General features: G+C 41.8%; 1 protein-coding gene and 1 pseudogene across 2 annotated transcripts in view; one reads left to right on the forward strand and one right to left on the reverse strand.

The window, feature by feature from the left end:
• Setdb1 (SET domain bifurcated histone lysine methyltransferase 1) overlaps positions 1 to 19,838 on the forward strand; it is a 33,206-nt gene that overhangs the window by 381 nt on the left and 12,987 nt on the right. For both annotated transcript variants that reach the window (XM_087897780.1, XM_087897781.1), the window contains exons 2-10: positions 648 to 916; positions 1,813 to 1,964; positions 11,123 to 11,157; positions 13,126 to 13,225; positions 13,836 to 14,163; positions 14,973 to 15,046; positions 17,770 to 17,960; positions 18,152 to 18,281; positions 19,617 to 19,767. In XM_087897780.1, the coding sequence (XP_087753906.1) occupies positions 657 to 916; positions 1,813 to 1,964; positions 11,123 to 11,157; positions 13,126 to 13,225; positions 13,836 to 14,163; positions 14,973 to 15,046; positions 17,770 to 17,960; positions 18,152 to 18,281; positions 19,617 to 19,767 (1,421 nt within the window). In that variant the 5' untranslated portion in view covers positions 648 to 656. The remainder of the gene's footprint in view (positions 1 to 647; positions 917 to 1,812; positions 1,965 to 11,122; positions 11,158 to 13,125; positions 13,226 to 13,835; positions 14,164 to 14,972; positions 15,047 to 17,769; positions 17,961 to 18,151; positions 18,282 to 19,616; positions 19,768 to 19,838) is intronic.
• Positions 5,153 to 5,740, reverse strand: LOC125396054 (large ribosomal subunit protein uL18 pseudogene; annotated as a pseudogene).

The following is a 19,838-nucleotide window of genomic DNA, read 5'->3' on the forward strand; positions in this document are numbered from 1 at the left end:
GGTTCCTGGAGCGTGGGCGTGAGTGGTCGCCTTCGCTGCAGGCTTTGCCCTGTTCACGCAGGGAGACCTTGTCTGTCTTCCTTTGCTTTTTGCTGGGCGTAGAATCCGGGGCCTGGTGCCGCTGAGAATCCCTTCCCCAACGCAGCCATCCCCCTGCCTGGTCGTAGGAGCTACTTTCCACAGAGAAGTCAAGTAACGTGAGAAAGAGGAGTAAAAGAACCCAAGATGGAATTAGTTAATTCCGATCCGCTGTGTGCAAGTGGCCGTGGGACTTAGTTAGGACGCAGTGTAGAGACAGATTCATTTTATTATTAGTTAAGGAACACGTTGTCTCATAAAAATACAGAAATACCTTACTTTGTAAGTAAGCTCTCTTCAGTTTCCTGAAACATTATTTTGGTAGCTCCCTGTTGCATATTGGTGTTCTCTAACCTCTCCCTAAGCTATCATTAGTTCCTATTCGGGCCCATTATTCCATACGAGCAGATGAGTTTCCCCAAAAAAATCTCCAGGTCACATTCAGGAGGAGGAGGAGAGAGAACAGACTATGTGACTAAGAGGTTGCGGGATAGAGTGCGTTTTATTCTGAGACTGACATTGTCTGTGAGTTGAGGTGAGAGTCCTTCTCGTTTCTTTGTTTCCCACAGGGCAAAACCATGTCCTCCCTCCCTGGGTGCATTAGTTTGGATGCAGCAACAGCTGCAGCTGACTCTGATGACATTGCTGAACTGCAGCAGGCAGTGGTTGAGGAGCTGGGTATCTCTATGGAGGAACTTCGTCATTTAATTGATGAAGAACTGGAGAAGATGGACTGTATCCAGCAGCGCAAGAAGCAGCTAGCAGAGCTGGAGACGTTGGTGCTACAGAAAGAGTCAGAGGTGGCTTATGTTGACCAGGTATATGATGATGTGTCCAGGTAAGGATTCATGGAAGCAGAAGCCAATGTGCATTTTCTTTCATTCTTTTTGGTTTTTGTTTTTATGTTTTTATACATTTTTTATTGATATTTATGGAGCTCTACATTTTTCTCCACTCCCCTCCCTGGCTCTCCTCTCCCCCCTCCAATCCCCACCCCCAAGGTCCCCATACTCCCAATTTACTCCGGAAATCTTGTCTTTTTCTACTTTCTACTTCCCATGTAGATTAGATCTATGTAAGTCTCTCTTAGTGTCTGCATTGTTGTCTAAATTCTCTGGGATTGTGGCTGGCTTTCTTTGCTTTATGTTTATTTATTTTACATACATTGGTATTTTGCCTGCATGGACCTCTGTGTGAGGGTGTCAGATCTTGGAGTTACGGACAGTTGTTAGCTGCCATGTGTGTGCTGGGAATTGAAGCCAGATCCTCTGGAAGAGCAATCAGTACTCTTAACCACTGAGCCATCCCTCCAGCCCCTAAAACCTTATTCTTAGTTCCCAAATCCACAGAGATAATTAGTGCTGGGTCTTTTGACTTCCTGCAGGTAGAAAGATACAACTCTAACAAATTAATTATTTCATGTAGTAATTGTTTGGAAACAAGAAACATTATGGAAAAGCATTCTGAATAGATAATTTGGAGCATGTGTGGCAAATAGTCTGTACTCTTGATACTGTGTTGTTAAATGTTTCTCACTCTGTAGGCCTTGCTGGCCCTGAATTGTCTTATGCTGACCTCAAACTTAGGCTGTTCTGGTACTTGAGGCTCCTAAGTACCAGGATCATAGGTGTGAGCTCCTAGGCTTGACATTGCATAAATGTGTATGAATGCTGATGCTCCAATACTTTGCTTTCTCCACTGGCTTTGATCTTCTCTAATGTGTTCCGATATTAGGGCAGTGATTAATTGTGAGTCTTTGGTGAAGGATTTCTACTCTAAGCTGGGACTGCAGTATCATGACAGTAGCTCCGAGGATGAATCTTCCCAGCCTACAGAAATAATTGAGATTCCTGATGAAGATGATGATGTCCTCAGTATTGATTCAGGTAAATGATGAAACTTTAGTTAGAAAAATTCTTACAAAGCTGGACGGTAGTGGCACACACCTTTAATACCAACACTCAGGAGGCAGAGGCAGACCTCTGTGAATTTGAGATCATCCTGGTCTACAGAAAGTTCCAGGACAGCCAAAGCTATACGGAGAAACCCTGTCTCAAAAGAAACCAAAAGGGAGGGAGGGAGGGAGGGAGGAAGAGAGAGAGAGAGAGAGAGAAAGAGAATTCTTCTTAAAATGGGCCAGGCATGGTGGCATACACTTTAGTCCCAGCACTCAGGAGGCAGAGGCAGGCAGATGTCAGCTAAACAGTGAGAGCCTTTCTCAAAAAGACCAAAAAAGAAAGAAAGTTCTTAGAATGAAAGCTGAAATATGAGTAGAAAATAAGGAGCCATACTGTCAACAACTCCATATACTACATTACCTGACACATTTATTATAGAAAAAGCAAGTATTATTAGTACCATAAATATTCCCTCTGTGTTACATCCTGATTGCTTCCTTTTACAATTTCAGATAAGGTATATTTTCTGCCCTCCCTCCATGTGTTTGTGTGTGGTTTACCTATGTCTTAATTTCTTTTTCAGTTCCTATGGTAAAATATTCTCACAAAATTAATTGAAGGGAAAGAGAGCTTATTCTGATGGTTATTTCCAGATCATGAACCATCTTGGTGGGGGATTTACTGTGGCAGGAGCCTGAAGTATTTGGTCTCATTGTATCTGAAGTCTGGAGATAAAGAGAATGCCTCATGCTGCTGCTTAAGCTAGCTAACTCTCTCTCTTTATGAAGTCTAGGGACTAGTAACCACCCACAGTGGGCAGGGTCTTCCACCACTACACAATCAAAATAATTCCCTATTGACTTTTTACAAATTTTGTCAACTTCCCATTAATGGTCATAGTATATGTACACATGGGCATGTTTGGGTGTGTGGGTACATGTGTGTATGCAGATGTTCAAGCATGAGACTTCAGAGGTCTACAGCTGTTTTCTTTCACTTTATAATGGATACAAGGTCTCACTGAACCTGAAGCTTGCCAATTCTAGCATGTGTAGATAGCCAGCTTACAATGTATCTCTGTTTTATGAGTACTAGGATTGCAGGTTTGGGATCTGAGGATCCAAACTTCAGGACTTGGGACTTGTATTGTAAGCACTTAATCCATTGAGCCATCTCTCTACTACTTTTATTTTGAGCTAAGATTTTACTGTATCTGGCTGGTATGAAACTCACCATATAGAGCATACTAGCTTCAACCTTGTAGCAATACTTCTGCTTTCTAAGTGCTATGGTTACGGACATGGCTAACACACCAAATTTATGTGTGGCTTATGACTTACCTCAATAGGCAAATTTAGCATTTATTTGGACTCCATAGCAGTTGGTTGTTTTTTGTTTATTTGTTTCTTAGTTGTTGTGGGGTTTTGGAGGGTTGTTTTGTTTTTATTTTTCTCTTAAGTGTGGTAGGTTTTTTTCTTCTTGTTTGGATATTTTGCCTACAGGTATGTATGTCTACCATGTCTACTGTGTGTTTGCTCAGTATCCACAGAGGCCAGAAAAGGACATAGGATCTCCTGAAACTGGAGTCTTGTTTGGTTGTAAGCTTCCTTGCAGGTGCTGGGACTCGGTCCCATGTCCTCCGGAAGAGCAGGCAGTTCTCCCAATTGCTGAGCCATCCTCTCATGCTTTGATTTTTTGAGATAGTCTCACTATGTAGTCCTGACTGTCTTAGACTGTCCTCAAACTCAAAAGTGAAACACCTCCCTTTGCCTCCTGCTTGCTGGGATTTCTGTTTTGTAGGATTTCATTAAGGTATTATTCAAATAGCATAAAACATAGACATATTAACTATGTGATTTGAGTTTTAGTACATTTATATAGTAATCCATGTTTAGAAAATTTGTATCACTTCAAAATATTCCTTTTACTAAGTTTCCATGGTCACCCCTAACAACCACTGATCATGCCTTCTCTATACTTTTGTCACTTATAGATACATATAGCTACAATCATGCAATGTGTATACTGTCACTTAATTTAGGGGGGCGGTTGGTGAGACAAGGTTTCTCTGTAGCTTTGGTGCCTGTCCTGGAACTAGCTCTTACAGACCAGGCTGACCTCAAACTCACCTGCCTCTGCCTCCCGAGTGCTGGGATTAAAGGCGTGCGCCACCACCGCCTGGCCTGTAACTTAATTTTTAAAAATAAAAGTCACTTTATTGTAAAGAACATGAAATAAAAATCATCCTGCAGCTAGATCAACATAGCCCAGACCAAAAGTCTATATGTGAACTTCTGTACAGTAGAACAGCCAGCCATTCTGTGGAACTTCATTTTGGATTTTGCATTTTGACTGTCGATGACTTTCTTTTGAGACAGGATATCATTAGTAGCCCTGGCTGGCCTAGAAATCAGTATGTAGACAAGACTGGCCTCAAACTTAGAAATTTGCCTACCTCTTCCTCCTGAGTGCTGGGATTAAAGACATGTGTGCCATACCTGCCTCAATTACTCTTTTATATACTTAAGACCACACACACACACTCACGCTCTCAGTTGTACTTTTGTACACTTAAGACACATACATACACAAAACAAAGCCCAAAAAATCTTTGAACTGGCAGAGTTCAAAGTAGAAAAAGTCAGCCATTTGTGGTCATGCTCGCCTTTAATCCCAACACTTTAGAGGCTGGTGGCAGAGGCAGGCAGATCTCTGAGTTCAAGGCAAGCCAGGTCTACAAAGTAAGTTCCAGGATAGTCAATGTTGCACTGAGAAACCCTGTCTCAAAAAAAGCTAGCCTTATGCCCTTTTCTGTGTCTTTTACCTGCATTCCATTCTTCCTCATCACCCAGTGTTACCCTTTTTTGTTCTTTCTACATGTTAAGTTGTACTTGCATGTACATTTGTTTACATGTACATGTGTATACGTTATAGGCAAAGATCCAAATATATAAAAGAAATGTTTTTTTTTTCCTTTCTGAGATTTAGTGGCCTCACTTAATACCCATTTTAAGTCTGTCCATTTTCTTGAAAGTGTTGTGATTTCATTTTTTTTGAGTTGAATAATATTCCATTTACATATATATCAGATTTTCATTGTTCATTCGTTGGCTTTTTTTCCTGCTTAGTCAGTAACATTATTGTCTTATGAAAAGAAATCTTCATAGATAATTGATTTAGCTTTCAACAGCCTGTTCCTGAGCTCTGAGGAAACTTGCCCTCTTTTGAGCAACTCAGTCTTTTCTCTGGGCAACAGACATCTTAACTTCTCTCCTGGGTTTCTTCTCATAGGCTGGATTCTCTTGGGTAACAGCATGAGCTTTCTTATAAATCCCCTCCATCATGTCTGGAGTACAGTGTTCTTTATGAACTGAGAGAACTGTTTCTTATAAGCATCTTCGTCTTCCTTCATTAGGTAATGCCTATAGTGTGTAACATTCTGACCATGCTATCTTCTCATGTACTTCTGCATTGAACTTGCTTTCCGAATCATACTTAGGAAATTGTTTGGTACGGTGAGGGGTAGACAAGCCTCTATTCACAGCTCCCTTCAGGGACCCAAAAACCTTATTGCTAGTTGTACTTCGGGCAAGACTTGTACCCAGATAACAAGTAAAAGCAACAGGCTAACCATCAATGCTTTTCATATTGTATTCATCTCCAATCACCTCCCCTGGGCCTTCATAGATTTTGTCCGTACCAAACCTATTGAGAAACCTGCATGCCAGCAGCAGGCCAGTGCCATAGGTTGCAGCATCATCCATGTGCATATGCTGTGCATGCGCAATCCCAGTGGGCATGTGTAACCTGACAGATGCATGAACTATCATCATATATTCGGGTTGGTATGTTGTGCTTATTTTTGCGTGGATCACCAATCCCTCCGTTTTCCTGAAAACATTGTGATTTTATTCTTCTTTAGAATTGAATAATATTCCATTTACATATGTGTGCCAGATTTTCATTATTCATTCCATTTTTCCCCTTTTTTATCCTTTTCCCTTTTTTTTTTTCTTTTTTGGTTTTTCAAGTCAGGATTTCCCTGTGTGTAATAGCCCTGGATGTTCTGAAACTTGTTTTGTAGACCAGGCTGGCCTTGAACTCACTGAGATCCTGCTGCCTATGCACCCTAAATGCTGGGATTAAACCACAGCCTGTCCTCACTTCCCTCTCTTAACTGTTTCCCATACTATCTATGATCTTTCATCTTGCCAACTTACTTTCAACTTTCATGTTTTGTTTTGTTTTAAATTTTTATTTTCTAATCCACTGAGTTTAATTAGAGTTGCTTGCATGTGCATGAGTGTGGGGTTCTTTACTGGATCATGGGCAACTTTACCAGTGGCTACATACATCCCTGAAGAAAAATTGCTCCCATTTTCACGAGTGATGGGAATAATAGCTCAGTGGTAGAACGCTTGGCTGGCATCCATGACATACACAGTTGAGGTATGAGAATTCCAGGCTCCCTGTATTTACCAGTGATTGTTGCTCACAGGGTTTGCTTTGTCTTTTGTCTTTCTAGAGACAGTGACTCATAGACTTCAGGCAGAAGAATTACTAAAACGAGTCTTTCTCTGTCCCATCAGCCACCTCTCAAATAATGACACAGAGACTTCTTATTAATTATGAAAACTCTGCCTTAGCTTAGACTTGTTTCTAACTAGCTCTTATAACTTAAAATAACTCATTTCTGTTCATTTATACTGCCATGTGACTTTTACCTCTCCTGCATGTCCTGCTTCCTCTGTGTCCAGCTGGTGATTCCCCCTTTCTTCTCAGAGCTCTCTCTATCCTCAAGTCCCACCTATACCTCGTGCCTAGCTATTGGGCATTTTGCTTTTTATTAAACCAATCACAGTAACATACCATTATATAATATAATCAAATATCTCACAACAGATTACTATGAGTTAAGGTCAACTTTGATGACATAGTTTCAGTTAGCATTGGTGGCAGAGTGAGGTCATCTCAAAAGCAGTGACGAAATTTAAAAAGTCTACTATTGCCTAGAATATAGAGATAACTCTATAATATAACAAGGGAAATAAGGGAAATAATTTAAAATTTTGGAGGCTGAATATTTCAGTACTTGGCAAGCAGAGGTAGGTGGATCTCTTAAGTTTGGAGACGGTTTAGCTGGAGAGATGTCTCAGCAGTTAAGAGCACTGGCTGCTCTTCCAGAGTTCCTGAGTTCAATTCCCATCAACCACATGGTGGTGGCTCATAACCATCTAAAAGTGGGATCTTGTAACATGAGAGTCAGGTTGCTTGTTGGGGTTTCTGGCCCGCCCGGGTACCCTACAGCCGGCAAGCCCCAAATAAAATCACACGGAGTCTATATTAGGTTATAAACTGATTGGCCCATTAGCTCAGGCTCCTTGTTAACTCTTATAGTTTACATTAACCCATTATTCTGATCTATGTTAGCCATATGGCTTTGTACCTTTTTTAGCTGTCAGCTCACATGTTGCTTCTTCGGTGGTTTGGGCAGGAATGGCGGAGGGAGCTTCCTCCTCCCTAGCCTTCTCCTATTCTCATTGCCCCACCTCTATTTCCTGTCTGGTTGACCCGCCTCTACTTCCTGCCTGGCCAATCAGTGTTTTATTAAAATACATGATTGACAGAATACAGACAATTCTTCCGCACCAGGATCTGATGCCCTCTTCTGTTATAAAAATGTACATACAGATACAACACTCATATACATAAAATAAATAAATGAATAAATAAATAAATAAATCTTTAGCTGGGCGGTGGTGGTGCATGCCTTTAATCTCAGCACCTGGGAGGCAGGTGGATATTTCTAAGTCTGGGACCAGCCTCGTTTACAAGAGCAAGTTCCAGGACAGATAGGACTGTTACACAGAGAAGCCCTGTCTTAGAGAGAGGGGGGAAAAAAAAGACTACCTAGTCTGCATAGCAAGTGCTAGGCTAGCCAGGGCAACAAACTGAGACCCTGTCTCAAAAGTGGAGAAGGACGAAGGCTTTTAATGGATTCTTTGGAGTTGGTTTTATTTATTTATTTTTTTGTTTTGTTTGGTTTTGTTTTTTGGAGACAGGGTTTCTCTGTGTATGACTGGCTGTCCTGGAACTCACTTTGTAGATCAGGCTGGCCTCAAACTCACAGAGATCCACTTGCTTCTGCCTCCGCCTCCCTGAGTGTTGGAATTAAAGGTGTGTGCCACCACAGCCTGGCTTGGAGTTCGTTTTATTTGTTGTGGGGGTTGCTTGTTTCAAGAAAGGGTCTTTGTAACCCAAGCAGGCCTAGAACTTAATGTGTAGCTAAACATGACTTTATATTCCTGATCTTTCTGCCTCTCTATTAAATCTGAGGTTACACATGTGTGCCATAGCATCTGGTTTTCATAGATTTGTAAATGGTAAATACATGAGACGATTTCTCATCATCACTCATCATGGGTGACGTGTAAATCAAAACCACTTTTTAACTGTATTATGTGCCTGTAAAACCAGCACTTAGGAAGCAACACAATAAAGATTGTAGGGTCAAGGGCAGCTTCCACTTACGTACTAAATACTAGGCCAGCCTGGTGTTGTTTGACTCTCTTGTTAGACTTTCTTTAGATTGCCAGCCCCCAAATAATGACACAGAGACTAATTATGAATAGTTGGTCTTTAGCTTAGGCTTGTTCCTAACTAGCTCTTATAACTTAAATTAACCTGTTTCTATTAATCTGCATTCTGCTACATGACTCTACCTCTCCTCCAGTTTGTATATCTGACTCCCTCCATGTCTTAGTGGCATTTCCTGTCCACCTAAGTCCTAACCCTGAGTTCCTCTCCCTCCCTGGAAGTCCTGCCTATTCTTTCCTGCCTAGCTATTAGCCATTCAGCTCTTTAGTAAATCAATCATAGCAACACGTCCTCACTCAGTATGAACAAATACCCTGCTGCAGCCTGAGCTACATGAAGTCTCACTCTCAAAAAACAAAAAAAGCATGTAAATATTTATTGTAGCATTATTCATGATTGCTAAAAAGTAGAAACAGGTGAGTTGAAGAATGGGTAAACTGAATACAAGGTATCTGCTTACAGTGAGGTGCTATTCAGCTATGAAATTATACTGACATGTTCTACAAGAGAGGGACCTTTGTAGACCACAGATGTTATGTGAAATGCCTAAAACAGGCAAATCCATGGAGACAGACTAGATTTCTGGTTGCCTGAGGCTGGGGAAGTAGAGGAAAGGAATGATGGGTAATGAGCATGAAGTTTCTTTTTGGGCTGATGTGAATGTTTTGAAAGTAAGTACAACATGATAGTGTCTCAGTCTGCTTAATGGACTAAAATTCCCTGAATTATATGCACATGGATTGGACCTTAATTAAGAATTTGGTTTTTTTGGCTGGGGTATGGTGGCGCACACCTTTAATTCCTGCACTTGAGAGGCAGAGGCAGGTGGATCTCTGTGAGTTTGAGGACAGCCAGGGCTACACAGACAAAACCTGTCTCAAAAAAAAAAAAGAAAAGAAAAGAAAAATTCAAATAGATGATGAATACCTTAAGTGTTGTAGACACCCCCCACCCGTCTCAGTACTTCATCTAGAGGGAAGCATTGGCAGGCGCTTACTGCTTTTCTCTCTAGGCTCCTTTCACTACCCTGTCTCCTACTGGGAATTGAGCCCAGGGACTCATCATCTATGTTACCAGAAAATGTGGCCCCACCCGCTGTATACTTATTTGTTTGGTTGGTTTGGGAGTTTAAAAGTGGGTTTTGCCTTTTAGAGATTTGTTTTTATTCTTTTTAACTATGTGTTTAAAAATGTGTCTGTCTATGTGTATATGAGTATATGACTATGAGTATAACTGGATGCAGCTTAGGAAAGGTCACCAGATCTGAGATGTGGTGATAAGTGGTTGTAACTGCTGATGTGGGTGCTACGGTCCAAACTGGGTCCTCTGAAAGAGAATTGTTCCTTTTAATCACAGAATCCGTTCTATAGTCTTAGACTTTTGGTTTTTTTGTTTGGTTTGGGGTTTTTTTAATATTTATTTATTTATTTATTATGTATACAATATTCTGTCTGCGTGTATGCCTGAAGGCCAGAAGAGGGCACCAGACCTCATTACAGATGGTTGTGAGCCACTATGTGATTGCTGGGAATTGAACTCAGGACCTTTGGAAGAGCAGGCAATGCTCTTAACTACTGAGCCATCTCTTCAGCCCTTGGTTTATATGTGTTCTTGGTTGGTATGTAACTCACCGTGTAAACTAGCCTGGCCTAAATACTCCATTATCTTTCTGCCTTACTTCTCTTTTTATTTTGAGACAGTGTCTAAATTGCCCAGGCTGGTTTAGTTCTTATTTTGTAGACACAGCAGCCCCCATTTCTTGCCTCAGTCTCTCAAGTAGCTGAGTTCATAGGTTTTGACACCAGACCCTGCTTTCCTTCAGTATCTTCATATGTTTATTTATTTAGAACATTTTGTTTTCCTTATTGGTGCTGGGGATTGAACCCAGGGCCTTACCCATGCTGTGCAAGCTCTGTGCCAGTGAGCTATTTCCCCAGACTTGTTTTGTTTTATTGAAACAGGATCCCTCTGTGTAGCATTGGCTATCCGGGAACTCCATCTGTAAATCAACCTGGTCTTGAACTCATAGAGCTTCACCTACCTCTTTTGGGATTAAAGATATTCTCCACAGCTGGGCAGCAGTGGCATGTGCTTTTAATCCCAGCACTCGGGAGGCAGAGACAGGTGAATCTCTGTGAGTTCAAGACCAGCCTGGTCTACACAGCAAGTTCAGGATAGGCTCCAAAGCTACAGAGAAACCCTTTCTCAAAAAACTAAAAAAGAAAGAAAAAATGGTCTCCACCACCACCCAGCCATCCCAGACTTATAAATTGCTTTTATCAATAATGTTTTTCTGCTTGTAATTTGAGTTCATTCAGTTCTTGCTTCATTGAAAATTTCAGTACTGCCAGGTGGTGGTGGCGCACGTCTTTAATCCCAGGAGAAAGAGACAGACAGATCTCTGTGAATTTGAGGCCAGCCTGATCTACAGAGCGAGTTCTGGGACAGGCTCCAAAGCTACAGAGAAACTTTGTCTTGAAAAACCAAAAAGAAAAAGAAAATTCTAGTACCTATATCTGTATACTCATTAAAGTTCTTTTCTTCCATAGGTGATGCTGGGAGCAGAACTCCAAAAGACCAGAAGGTTAGTTGGGTTGGTTATAGGAAGTTAAGACACATGAAATTGGCCAGTGGTTAAAGAGAGCATACTGCTCTTGCAGAGGATTTGAGTTCAATCCCAGCACCATGTTGGGAGGCTTCCAGCTGCCTGTACCTTAACTACAAGGGAGTCAGTGCCCTCTTCTGGTTTCTACAGGCACCTATATACAAGTGACATTCACTTACAGAGACAAACAGACATAAAACCCAATTAAAGCCAGGCCTAGTAGGATATACTTTTAATCTTAGCACTGGGGTGGCAGAGGCAGGTGGGTCTCTGTTCAAGGCCAACTTAGTCTACATAGTGAATTCCAGGCTATGTAGAAATACCCTGTCTCAAAAAACCAAAATAATAGTAACTAAAACCAGTAAATTTTTTGAGTATAGTAGCCCATACACCTTTAGTCTCAGCTATGGGACAGCAGAGGCAGGCAGAGAGGTGGATCTCAATGGATTTGAGGCCAGCCTTATCTACATAAAGAATTCCAGGCTTGTTAGAGCTATAAAAATGAGCCTCTGTCTCAAAAACTTTACTAGTAATAGTACTAATAATAGCAGTAACAATAATAAACCATAAATCTGTTTAAGAGCACTCACTGCGCTGGACAGTAGTGACGCACACCTTTAATCCCAACACTAGGGAGGCAGAGGTAGCTGGATCTCTGTGAGCTCAAGGCCAGTCTGGTCTACAGAGTGGGTTCTAGGACAGCCAGAGCTACTTGGAGAGACCCTGTCTCAACCAAATACAACAACAAACAAACAAAAACCACTCACTGCTCTTGCATAGGACCTAGGTTCACTACTCATCAGGCCCATGATCCCGTTTGTTTGTTTGTTTGTTTGTTTTTAATTTGTTTCTTTGGTTTTTTTTTTGAGACAGAGTTTCTCTGTGTAACAGCCCTGACTGTTCTGGAACTAACTCTTGTAGAGCAGGCTGGCAGCAAACTCACAAAAACCCACCTTTCTCTGCCTCCTGAGTGTTGGGATTAAAGGTGTGCGCCGCCGCCACCTAACTCCCATGATATAACTATCCATAACTCCAGTTCCAGGGGGTCTAATGTCCTGACTTCAGCAAGCACATATGTAGTACACATAAATAAATCTAAAACAAGTTTTTAAAAATTATCTTAAAAAATTCATAGTTACTTGTTTAAAAGAATATATATGAACTCATAGGCTGTAAATGTTGGTCATCTGGTACAGTGCTTACCCTAGCATGCAGGAAGCCTTGGGTTCAGTTCCGGTACTACACCATCAGATTTGTGGTACCTGCCTATAATCCAAGCACTCAGGAGATGGAGGCAGGAAGATCAGAAGTTCAAGGTCATCCTCAGCTACCTACCTAGTAAATGCTTGGCAGGCCTAGAATGTAGATGACCCTATCTTTTTTGCCTTTTTTTTTTTTTTTTTTTTTTTTTTTGACACAGGGTTTCTTAGTGTGGCCCTGGCTGTTCTGGAACTGAATTTATAGATCAGGCTGGACTTAGACTCAGAAATGCCTGCTTCTGCCTTCCTAATGCTGGTGTTAAAGGTGTGTGCCATCACCACCTGGCTCAGATGACCCTATTTTTTTTTTAAAAAAAAAAAAGAAGAAGAAGAAGAAGTAGCTTTTGAAATAGGAATAATTTTGGCCTGTGCATACAGCCCGTTTAGTTTCAATGTATCCATGATGTAGTAAGTCCCATGTAGATATTTCAAGAATGCAGAAAAATTGAGAACTTGCCTCTTCCTAAACCTCCAAATATAATTAAACCTGTTTTAATTGTTGAAGACAAGTCTTCATAGTATTCTTTTTCCTGTTTTATTTTATTTATTTATTTATTTGCAGCACTAGGGATGTGAACCAGGGGTCCCTGTACATGTTAGGCAAGTTCTGTCTCACTAAGTCCCTGGCTTTCTCATTGTGTCTTAACTCCTGATAACTGCATCCCTGAACCCTTCTACTTTCCTACAGCTCCGTGAAGCCATGGCTGCCTTAAGAAAATCAGCTCAAGATGTCCAGAAGTTCATGGATGCTGTCAACAAGAAAAGCAGTTCCCAGGATCTGCACAAAGGTTGGTGTTGAGGAGTAGCTACAGAGATGAGAGGTGTCCACAGTCGGTCTGAGCTTGTTTGATGTGGTGGCTCAGACTGGTAACTGTTGTTACTATTGCTGTTAGTAAGGAGTGGAGTAGCCGGTTGTGGTGTCTCGTGCTGGTAGGGTATGCCGAAGGATACCTTTAGGTACAAACGTGGGGATGTTCTGTAGTCAATGTTCTGTTTCTCCTGTTAGCATAAACAGTTGAGTTGTCTTGTATTTCTGCCTTTGTCCAAGAGTTCAGCAAAAGTGTCTAATGGTTGCAGAATACCTTAGTTTCTTTTATTTCCTATACTACGTTCTTTGTGATAGTGTCTTCTGTATCCTAGGCTAGACTTGAGCTTCATATTTTGCTGAGGATGACCTTAAACTTCTGATTCTCCTACCTTCTCTACCTGAATACTTGGGATTTTAGGCATAAAATACTATTCTGGGTATATGTCATAGATTGAAATTCAAGGCTTTGTGCATGCTAGGTAAGCACTCCACCAGCTGAGCTGCTTCCCCATCCTACCATACTGCCCTCTTGACCTTTCCTTTCTCTAACCTCTGACATCACTCTTTTTAACAACTCTGTGTGTCCCTAGGAACTTTGGGTCAGATGTCTGGAGAACTGAGCAAAGATGGGGACCTGATAGTCAACATGCGAATTCTGGGCAAGAAGAGGACCAAGACATGGCACAAAGGCACCCTTATTGCCATCCAGACTGTTGGGCTGGGAAAGAAATACAAAGTGAAGTTTGACAACAAAGGCAAGAGTCTGCTGTCCGGCAACCACATCGCCTACGATTACCACCCTCCTGCCGACAAGCTGTTTGTGGGCAGTCGAGTGGTGGCCAAATACAAAGATGGAAATCAGGTCTGGCTTTATGCTGGCATTGTAGCTGAGACCCCCAACGTCAAGAACAAGCTCAGGTACCTGGGCGGGTTTGTAGATTGTAGGGGAGCTGAGAGCACAGCACCCCACTATTCATACCATGGGCGAGATTTCACTGCCAGCTTTTGTGTTCTCATCCTTTGTAATCAGAAACCCTTTCTCTCTCTTCCCATGTCATTTCTTTTCTTTTTTTTTTTTTTTTTTTTTTTTTTTTTTTTTTTTTTTTTTTTTTTTTTTTTTTTTTTTTTTTTTTGGTTTGTTTTTCAAGACAGAATTTCTCTGTGGCTTTGGAGCTTGTCCTGGAACTAGCTCTTGTAGACCAGGCTGTCCTCGAACTCACAGTGATCTGCCTGCCTCTGCCTCCCAAATTCTGGGATTAAAGGCATGTGCTACCACCTCCCAGCACTTAACTTACTTTCTCTCTCTCTCTCTCTCTCTCTCTCTCTCTCTCTCTCTTAAAGACATTTCTGTGCATAGCTCAGACTGCCATCTTCTTATGTATCCTAGATTGTTCTCAAATTCACAAGCTTCCTGCTACTGTCTCTTGAGTGCTGGGATTGGAAAAAATGTATCCTGCAATCCTGGCTGTCCTGTGACTCTATACAGACTAAGTGTCCTGGAACTTAGAAGGATCCTCTTTCCTCTGCCTCCTGAGTGCTGAGATTAAGTGTGTGCCACCATGCCCAGAAGAAAGAAATATTTCAGAAAAGGGGGAGGTGGTTGATATAAGGGAAAATCTATGGGTAGAAATTAAAACAGACTGGAAGGTTTGTGATTCAGAGAACAGATAGGATTATAAAATATTGTATAACCCCCACATCTTTTTGTGTTTCCATTTCCCCTGCAGATTTCTGATTTTCTTTGATGATGGTTATGCCTCCTATGTCACTCAGTCAGAACTGTATCCCATTTGTCGACCACGTAAGTGTTCCTGTACTCTTCCTCAACTCTAATTTTCTCCTCTACTTTGTCTTTCTTAAAATGGTCAGTTGAAAAGTCTGAATTTTGTTTTGGTGTTACAGTTTGTTTGCAGATACAGCATTGTTGGTTAACTTACAAATAGGCCAATATAGCCAGAGTGGGCACTAGAGGATTCTGGCTTCCATTAGCATCTGATAGATGTGCTTTGATTTTGTTTCTAAGGCACTTAGGTTTAAAGAACGCTGCTCTCATGTTTCATATTTCTGTTAGTGTTGTCTACATAGTGTTTCATGTTAAAGCTGTGTGTACATGTGCGCAGGCAAGAGGGCAACTTTGGGTGTTACTCCTAAAGTGCCGTTTCCTTCTTTGGTTTTCTTGTTAATGTCTTATTTTATTTGTATGAGTGTTTTACTTGCGTAAATTTGTCTACGTGCATTTGAGTCCTCTGAGACTGGAGTTAGAACTGGTTCTAAGCTGCCATGGGAGTGCTAGGAATGGAATTGTCACTGGCATTTCAAGTGCACACGCCCGTGGCATGATTTTTATGTATATCCTGGGGGTTAAACTCAGATTGTCATGGTTGTGAATGGGGCATATTACCAACTGTGCAATCTTCCTAGCCTTTATAGCTTTTAATTTTGCTTATTTTTTGAGGCAGTGTTTCTCTGTGTAGTCCTGACTGTCCTAGAACTGTCTATCATAGACCAGGTAGCCCTGAACCTACAGCAATCCACTTGCCTCTACCTTCCACACTTATTTATTTTTAATCTCTCTGTGTGTGCAGTGCCTGTGCACTCATCCATTGAGGCCAGGTGTGAAGACGTCCGATTGTTTTATTGTCTTGAAATATGATCTCTCACAGAAACCATTTTGGCTAGGTTGACTGGCCAGAGAGCCCCCAGGATATACCTGTACCTACTCCCTACTGGAGTTCCAGGCCGCTATGGCTTTTTCACATAGGTGTTGAAGAGAATATATTTCTGCTAATCATTAGCATGGAAATAAGCATATACCAGAGTCTTTTTGTTTTTGAGTTTTAAACTTTATGTTTGCATGTTCACATGTGTTTGGGCATGGCCAAAGTTGACGTTGGATGCCTTCCACAGTTGCTGTCTACTTTGCTTATTATTTATTGAAGCATGGTTATTGGCTAAACTTGCCAATTCCAGCTAGCAGATTGCCTTGAGGATATCCTGTTTCTGCCCAAATGTTAGGATTATAGGCAATCACCACACCAGCTCAGCTTTTACGTGGATTCTGTGAATCTCAACTCTGATCATCGTATTTGCATGCCAAGTGCTTTACCTGCCGAGCTCTGTCTCCTGTAGTCCATCTGCCTTTGAAATCCCTGAATAGCCAAGGCTTTTCTCAAATTTCTAATCCTCCTGTCTCCATCTCCCACATGCTGGGATTATAGGTTCATGCCACCATTTATGGCTATATTTTGTGTTTGTATTTTTGTGTGTGTGTGTATGTGCACATGTGTGTGCGCACATGCCAGAAATTAATGTTGGGTTTCTTATTACATTGTTTTTCACCTTACATCTTGACAGGATGTCCCACTGAACTCGTGACCAGTTGGCTAGGTTAACCTGGCTAGCTGGCTGTCTGGCTGGTGGGTAGGTAGGCCATCATATTCTTTGCCTCTTCCCCCAGCAATACTAGGGTTGCAGGTGTGTGTTATGGCACCTAGTCTGTTGGTGGAGGTTTCTGTCCCACCCAGTCCTCAGATGTTCAGTCCCAACTGAAACACACAGAGGTCCGCATTAATTATAATCTGTTTGGCCTATTAGCTCAGACTTCTTATAACTCTTATAACTTACATTAGCCCATAATTCTTATCTGGTTAGCCACGTGGCTTGATACCTTTTATCAGCAAGGCAGTCTCATCTTGCTTCCTCTGTGTCTGGTTGATGATTGCAAACTGACTCTTTCCTCTTCCCCGAATTCTCCTGTTCTCGTTGCCCTGCCTCTACTTCCTGCCTGGCTACTGGCCAATCATCATTTTATTAATACAATATAAGTGACAGGGTACAAGACCATTGTCCCACAGCACTAGTCTGTGTAGGTGCTGGGTGTCTGAGTCAGGCTGAAGGATGGCTCAGTTAAGAATATACTTGATGCTCTAGCACAACTGTGACTCCAGACCCAGTGCCCTCTTCTGACCTTTTTGGGGACTGCATATAGTGATGCAGAGAAATGCATGCAGGCAAAGCACTCATACCTAAAATAAAAATAGCGAATCTTTAAAAGAAGTAAGATTTTAGGAGAATAAAACGGAGATGGTAGGATGTGCTTTAGCTTAGTGGTGGAGAGCTCCTCCTTTGCATCTGGAAGGCTCTAGGCTTGATCACCAACATTGATTAGGAAAAACAAAGATAGTGATGTATTGGGACCCTGCCTCAGAAAAGAGGGAAGGACTGATGGTTTATTGCATAGTAGTTTACATCAACCAGCCAGTAGGAAGCTCCAGAAAGTGCAACGTTCATTTGTTTTATGCAAATTGCTTAGGCAGTGTATGACTTACTTAATATTTACTTAATTTGTATATACATTTGCACATTGGGTTCCATATTTAAGATGGTCTTGGTTTTGTTTCCCTTGAGGTTATGATTTCATTTTTTTCTCTCTCAACTTTAAAAGTGTGTAATAGTTCCTTATCAACTGTCCTTCCCTTCCAAGACATGTTTCTGCCCTTAGCTCTGCTCTTTTCCTTTGGATAGTGAAAAAGACATGGGAGGACATAGAAGACAGCTCCTGCCGAGACTTCATAGAGGAATATATCACTGCCTATCCAAACCGCCCCATGGTACTTCTCAAGAGTGGCCAACTTATCAAGACGGAGTGGGAAGGCACGTGGTGGAAGTCTCGAGTTGAAGAGGTGGATGGCAGCCTAGTCAGGATCCTCTTTCTGGTAATGTTCTTCCAAAGAAGGGTTTAAGCTGAGATTATGGCACAAGTGCTCGTGAAATGGTTCATTGGGTAAAGCCACTTGCTGCCAAGTCCAGTGATCAGGGGTGACTCGTGGCATATATTCACCACAAGAGAGAGGATTGATTCTACCCTAAACCTGTTTCTTTGCCTTCCTTTCATCCTGCCTCCCAGGATGACAAAAGATGTGAGTGGATCTATCGAGGCTCTACACGCCTGGAACCCATGTTCAGTATGAAGACATCATCAGCCTCTGCACTGGAGAAGAAGCAAGGGGGACAGCTCAGAACCCGTCCTAATATGGGTATGTCCTAAAAGGTGCTAGGGGACAGACAAGGCAGACAGGCCAATAGATGTAACGAGTCTTTTCTGTCCTGCCAGCCAGCTCCCAAATAACAACACAGAAACAACTTATTAATATGAAAACTTGGCCTTTGGCATAAGCTTGTCTCAACTAGCTCTTACAACTTAAATTAACCTATATTATTAAACCTATATTCTTGCCATTTGGCATTACCTCTCTTTTATCTCTTACCTCCCATTTCCTGTGTGGCCCGTGGCTCCCTTTCTTCTTCCCAGAGTCCTGTCTCCAGAAGTCCCGCCTAACCTCTTCTTCCTGCCTAGCTATTGGCCATTCAGCTCTTTATTAAACCAGCCGGAAGTCACCTTGGCAAAGATATATCTTTACAATGTAAACAAATATTCTGCAACAAAGATTACATATGGCAGCTGTCCTTTTATTTACCAGAACAGTACTTGTAACTCATTGGCTAGAGATATGTGTCCAGGATGTTTTCATTAGTGATGATGGATTTGTGAAGATGCCTCCACATTGCTATGGTTCTGATTCTTTCTGAATAACGACATAAGGTCAGGTGTATTGGTGCACACCTGTAAGCAGTTCCAAGTAGTTGGGAAACAAAAGTAGGTAGATTCAGAATTCAAGATCATCTTTGGCTTCATAGTTTGAGGCTGGCCATGTTTACATGTGACCATGCCTCAAAACAATTTTTTTCCAAAACCAGCATATACTAGTATACTTCTTTATGATGTAAATAATGAAACAAACAATCTTAACACTTAGAAAATTGCTAGTGCCACTTTTGTATGTGAATACAGGTATGCACATGCGTGTTACAGTACATGTGTGGTCAGAGGACAATCTCAGGTTTAGAACTCACCTTCCTGCTGGGCATTTAATCTCGGCAGAGGCAGACGGGGTCTGTGAGTTTGAAGCCAGCCTGGTTTCAAGTTTCAAGGGCAAGTTCCAAGGACAGTCAGGACTACACAGAGAAACCTATCTCAAAAAAAAAAAAAAAGCCTCATCTTCCTTTGTTTGAGGCAAGTTCTGTTTAACTGGGGCATCTGCAAGGCTGTCTGCCCTGTAGGCTTCTGGGGCAAGTCCATGTTCTCTACCTCCCATTTCCCTGCAGGAGCACTGGGGTTATAGACACATGCTACTATGCCTAGCTTTACATAGGTTCTGAGGATTTGAATACAGGCCCTCGTGTTTGTGTCCCTGAGCCACCTCTGCATTTCTTTGCTGCATTTTTATATTGCATTAGTTGATAGAATGTGGATAAGGATATCCGACAAGCTGTTATCCTCTTAATTGTCAGCTTTTGTTTGTTTTCTATAGGTGCTGTGAGGAGCAAAGGCCCTGTTGTTCAGTACACACAGGACCTAACTGGCACTGGAACCCAGTTCAAGCCCCTGGAGCCCCCACTGCCCATAGCTCCACCTGCCCCACCTGTTGCCCCTCCTCTTTCCCCACAAGCAGGTGACACTGAGTGAGTGCTCATCCTCCTTTTTACTTTGAATATTTTTCCCATACATAACTTCTGAATCCTTAACTGTGTAT

This window comes from Myodes glareolus, chromosome 17 (genome assembly GCF_982192425.1).
Source record: "Myodes glareolus chromosome 17, mMyoGla1.1, whole genome shotgun sequence".
Classification (NCBI taxonomy): Eukaryota; Metazoa; Chordata; class Mammalia; order Rodentia; family Cricetidae; genus Myodes; species Myodes glareolus.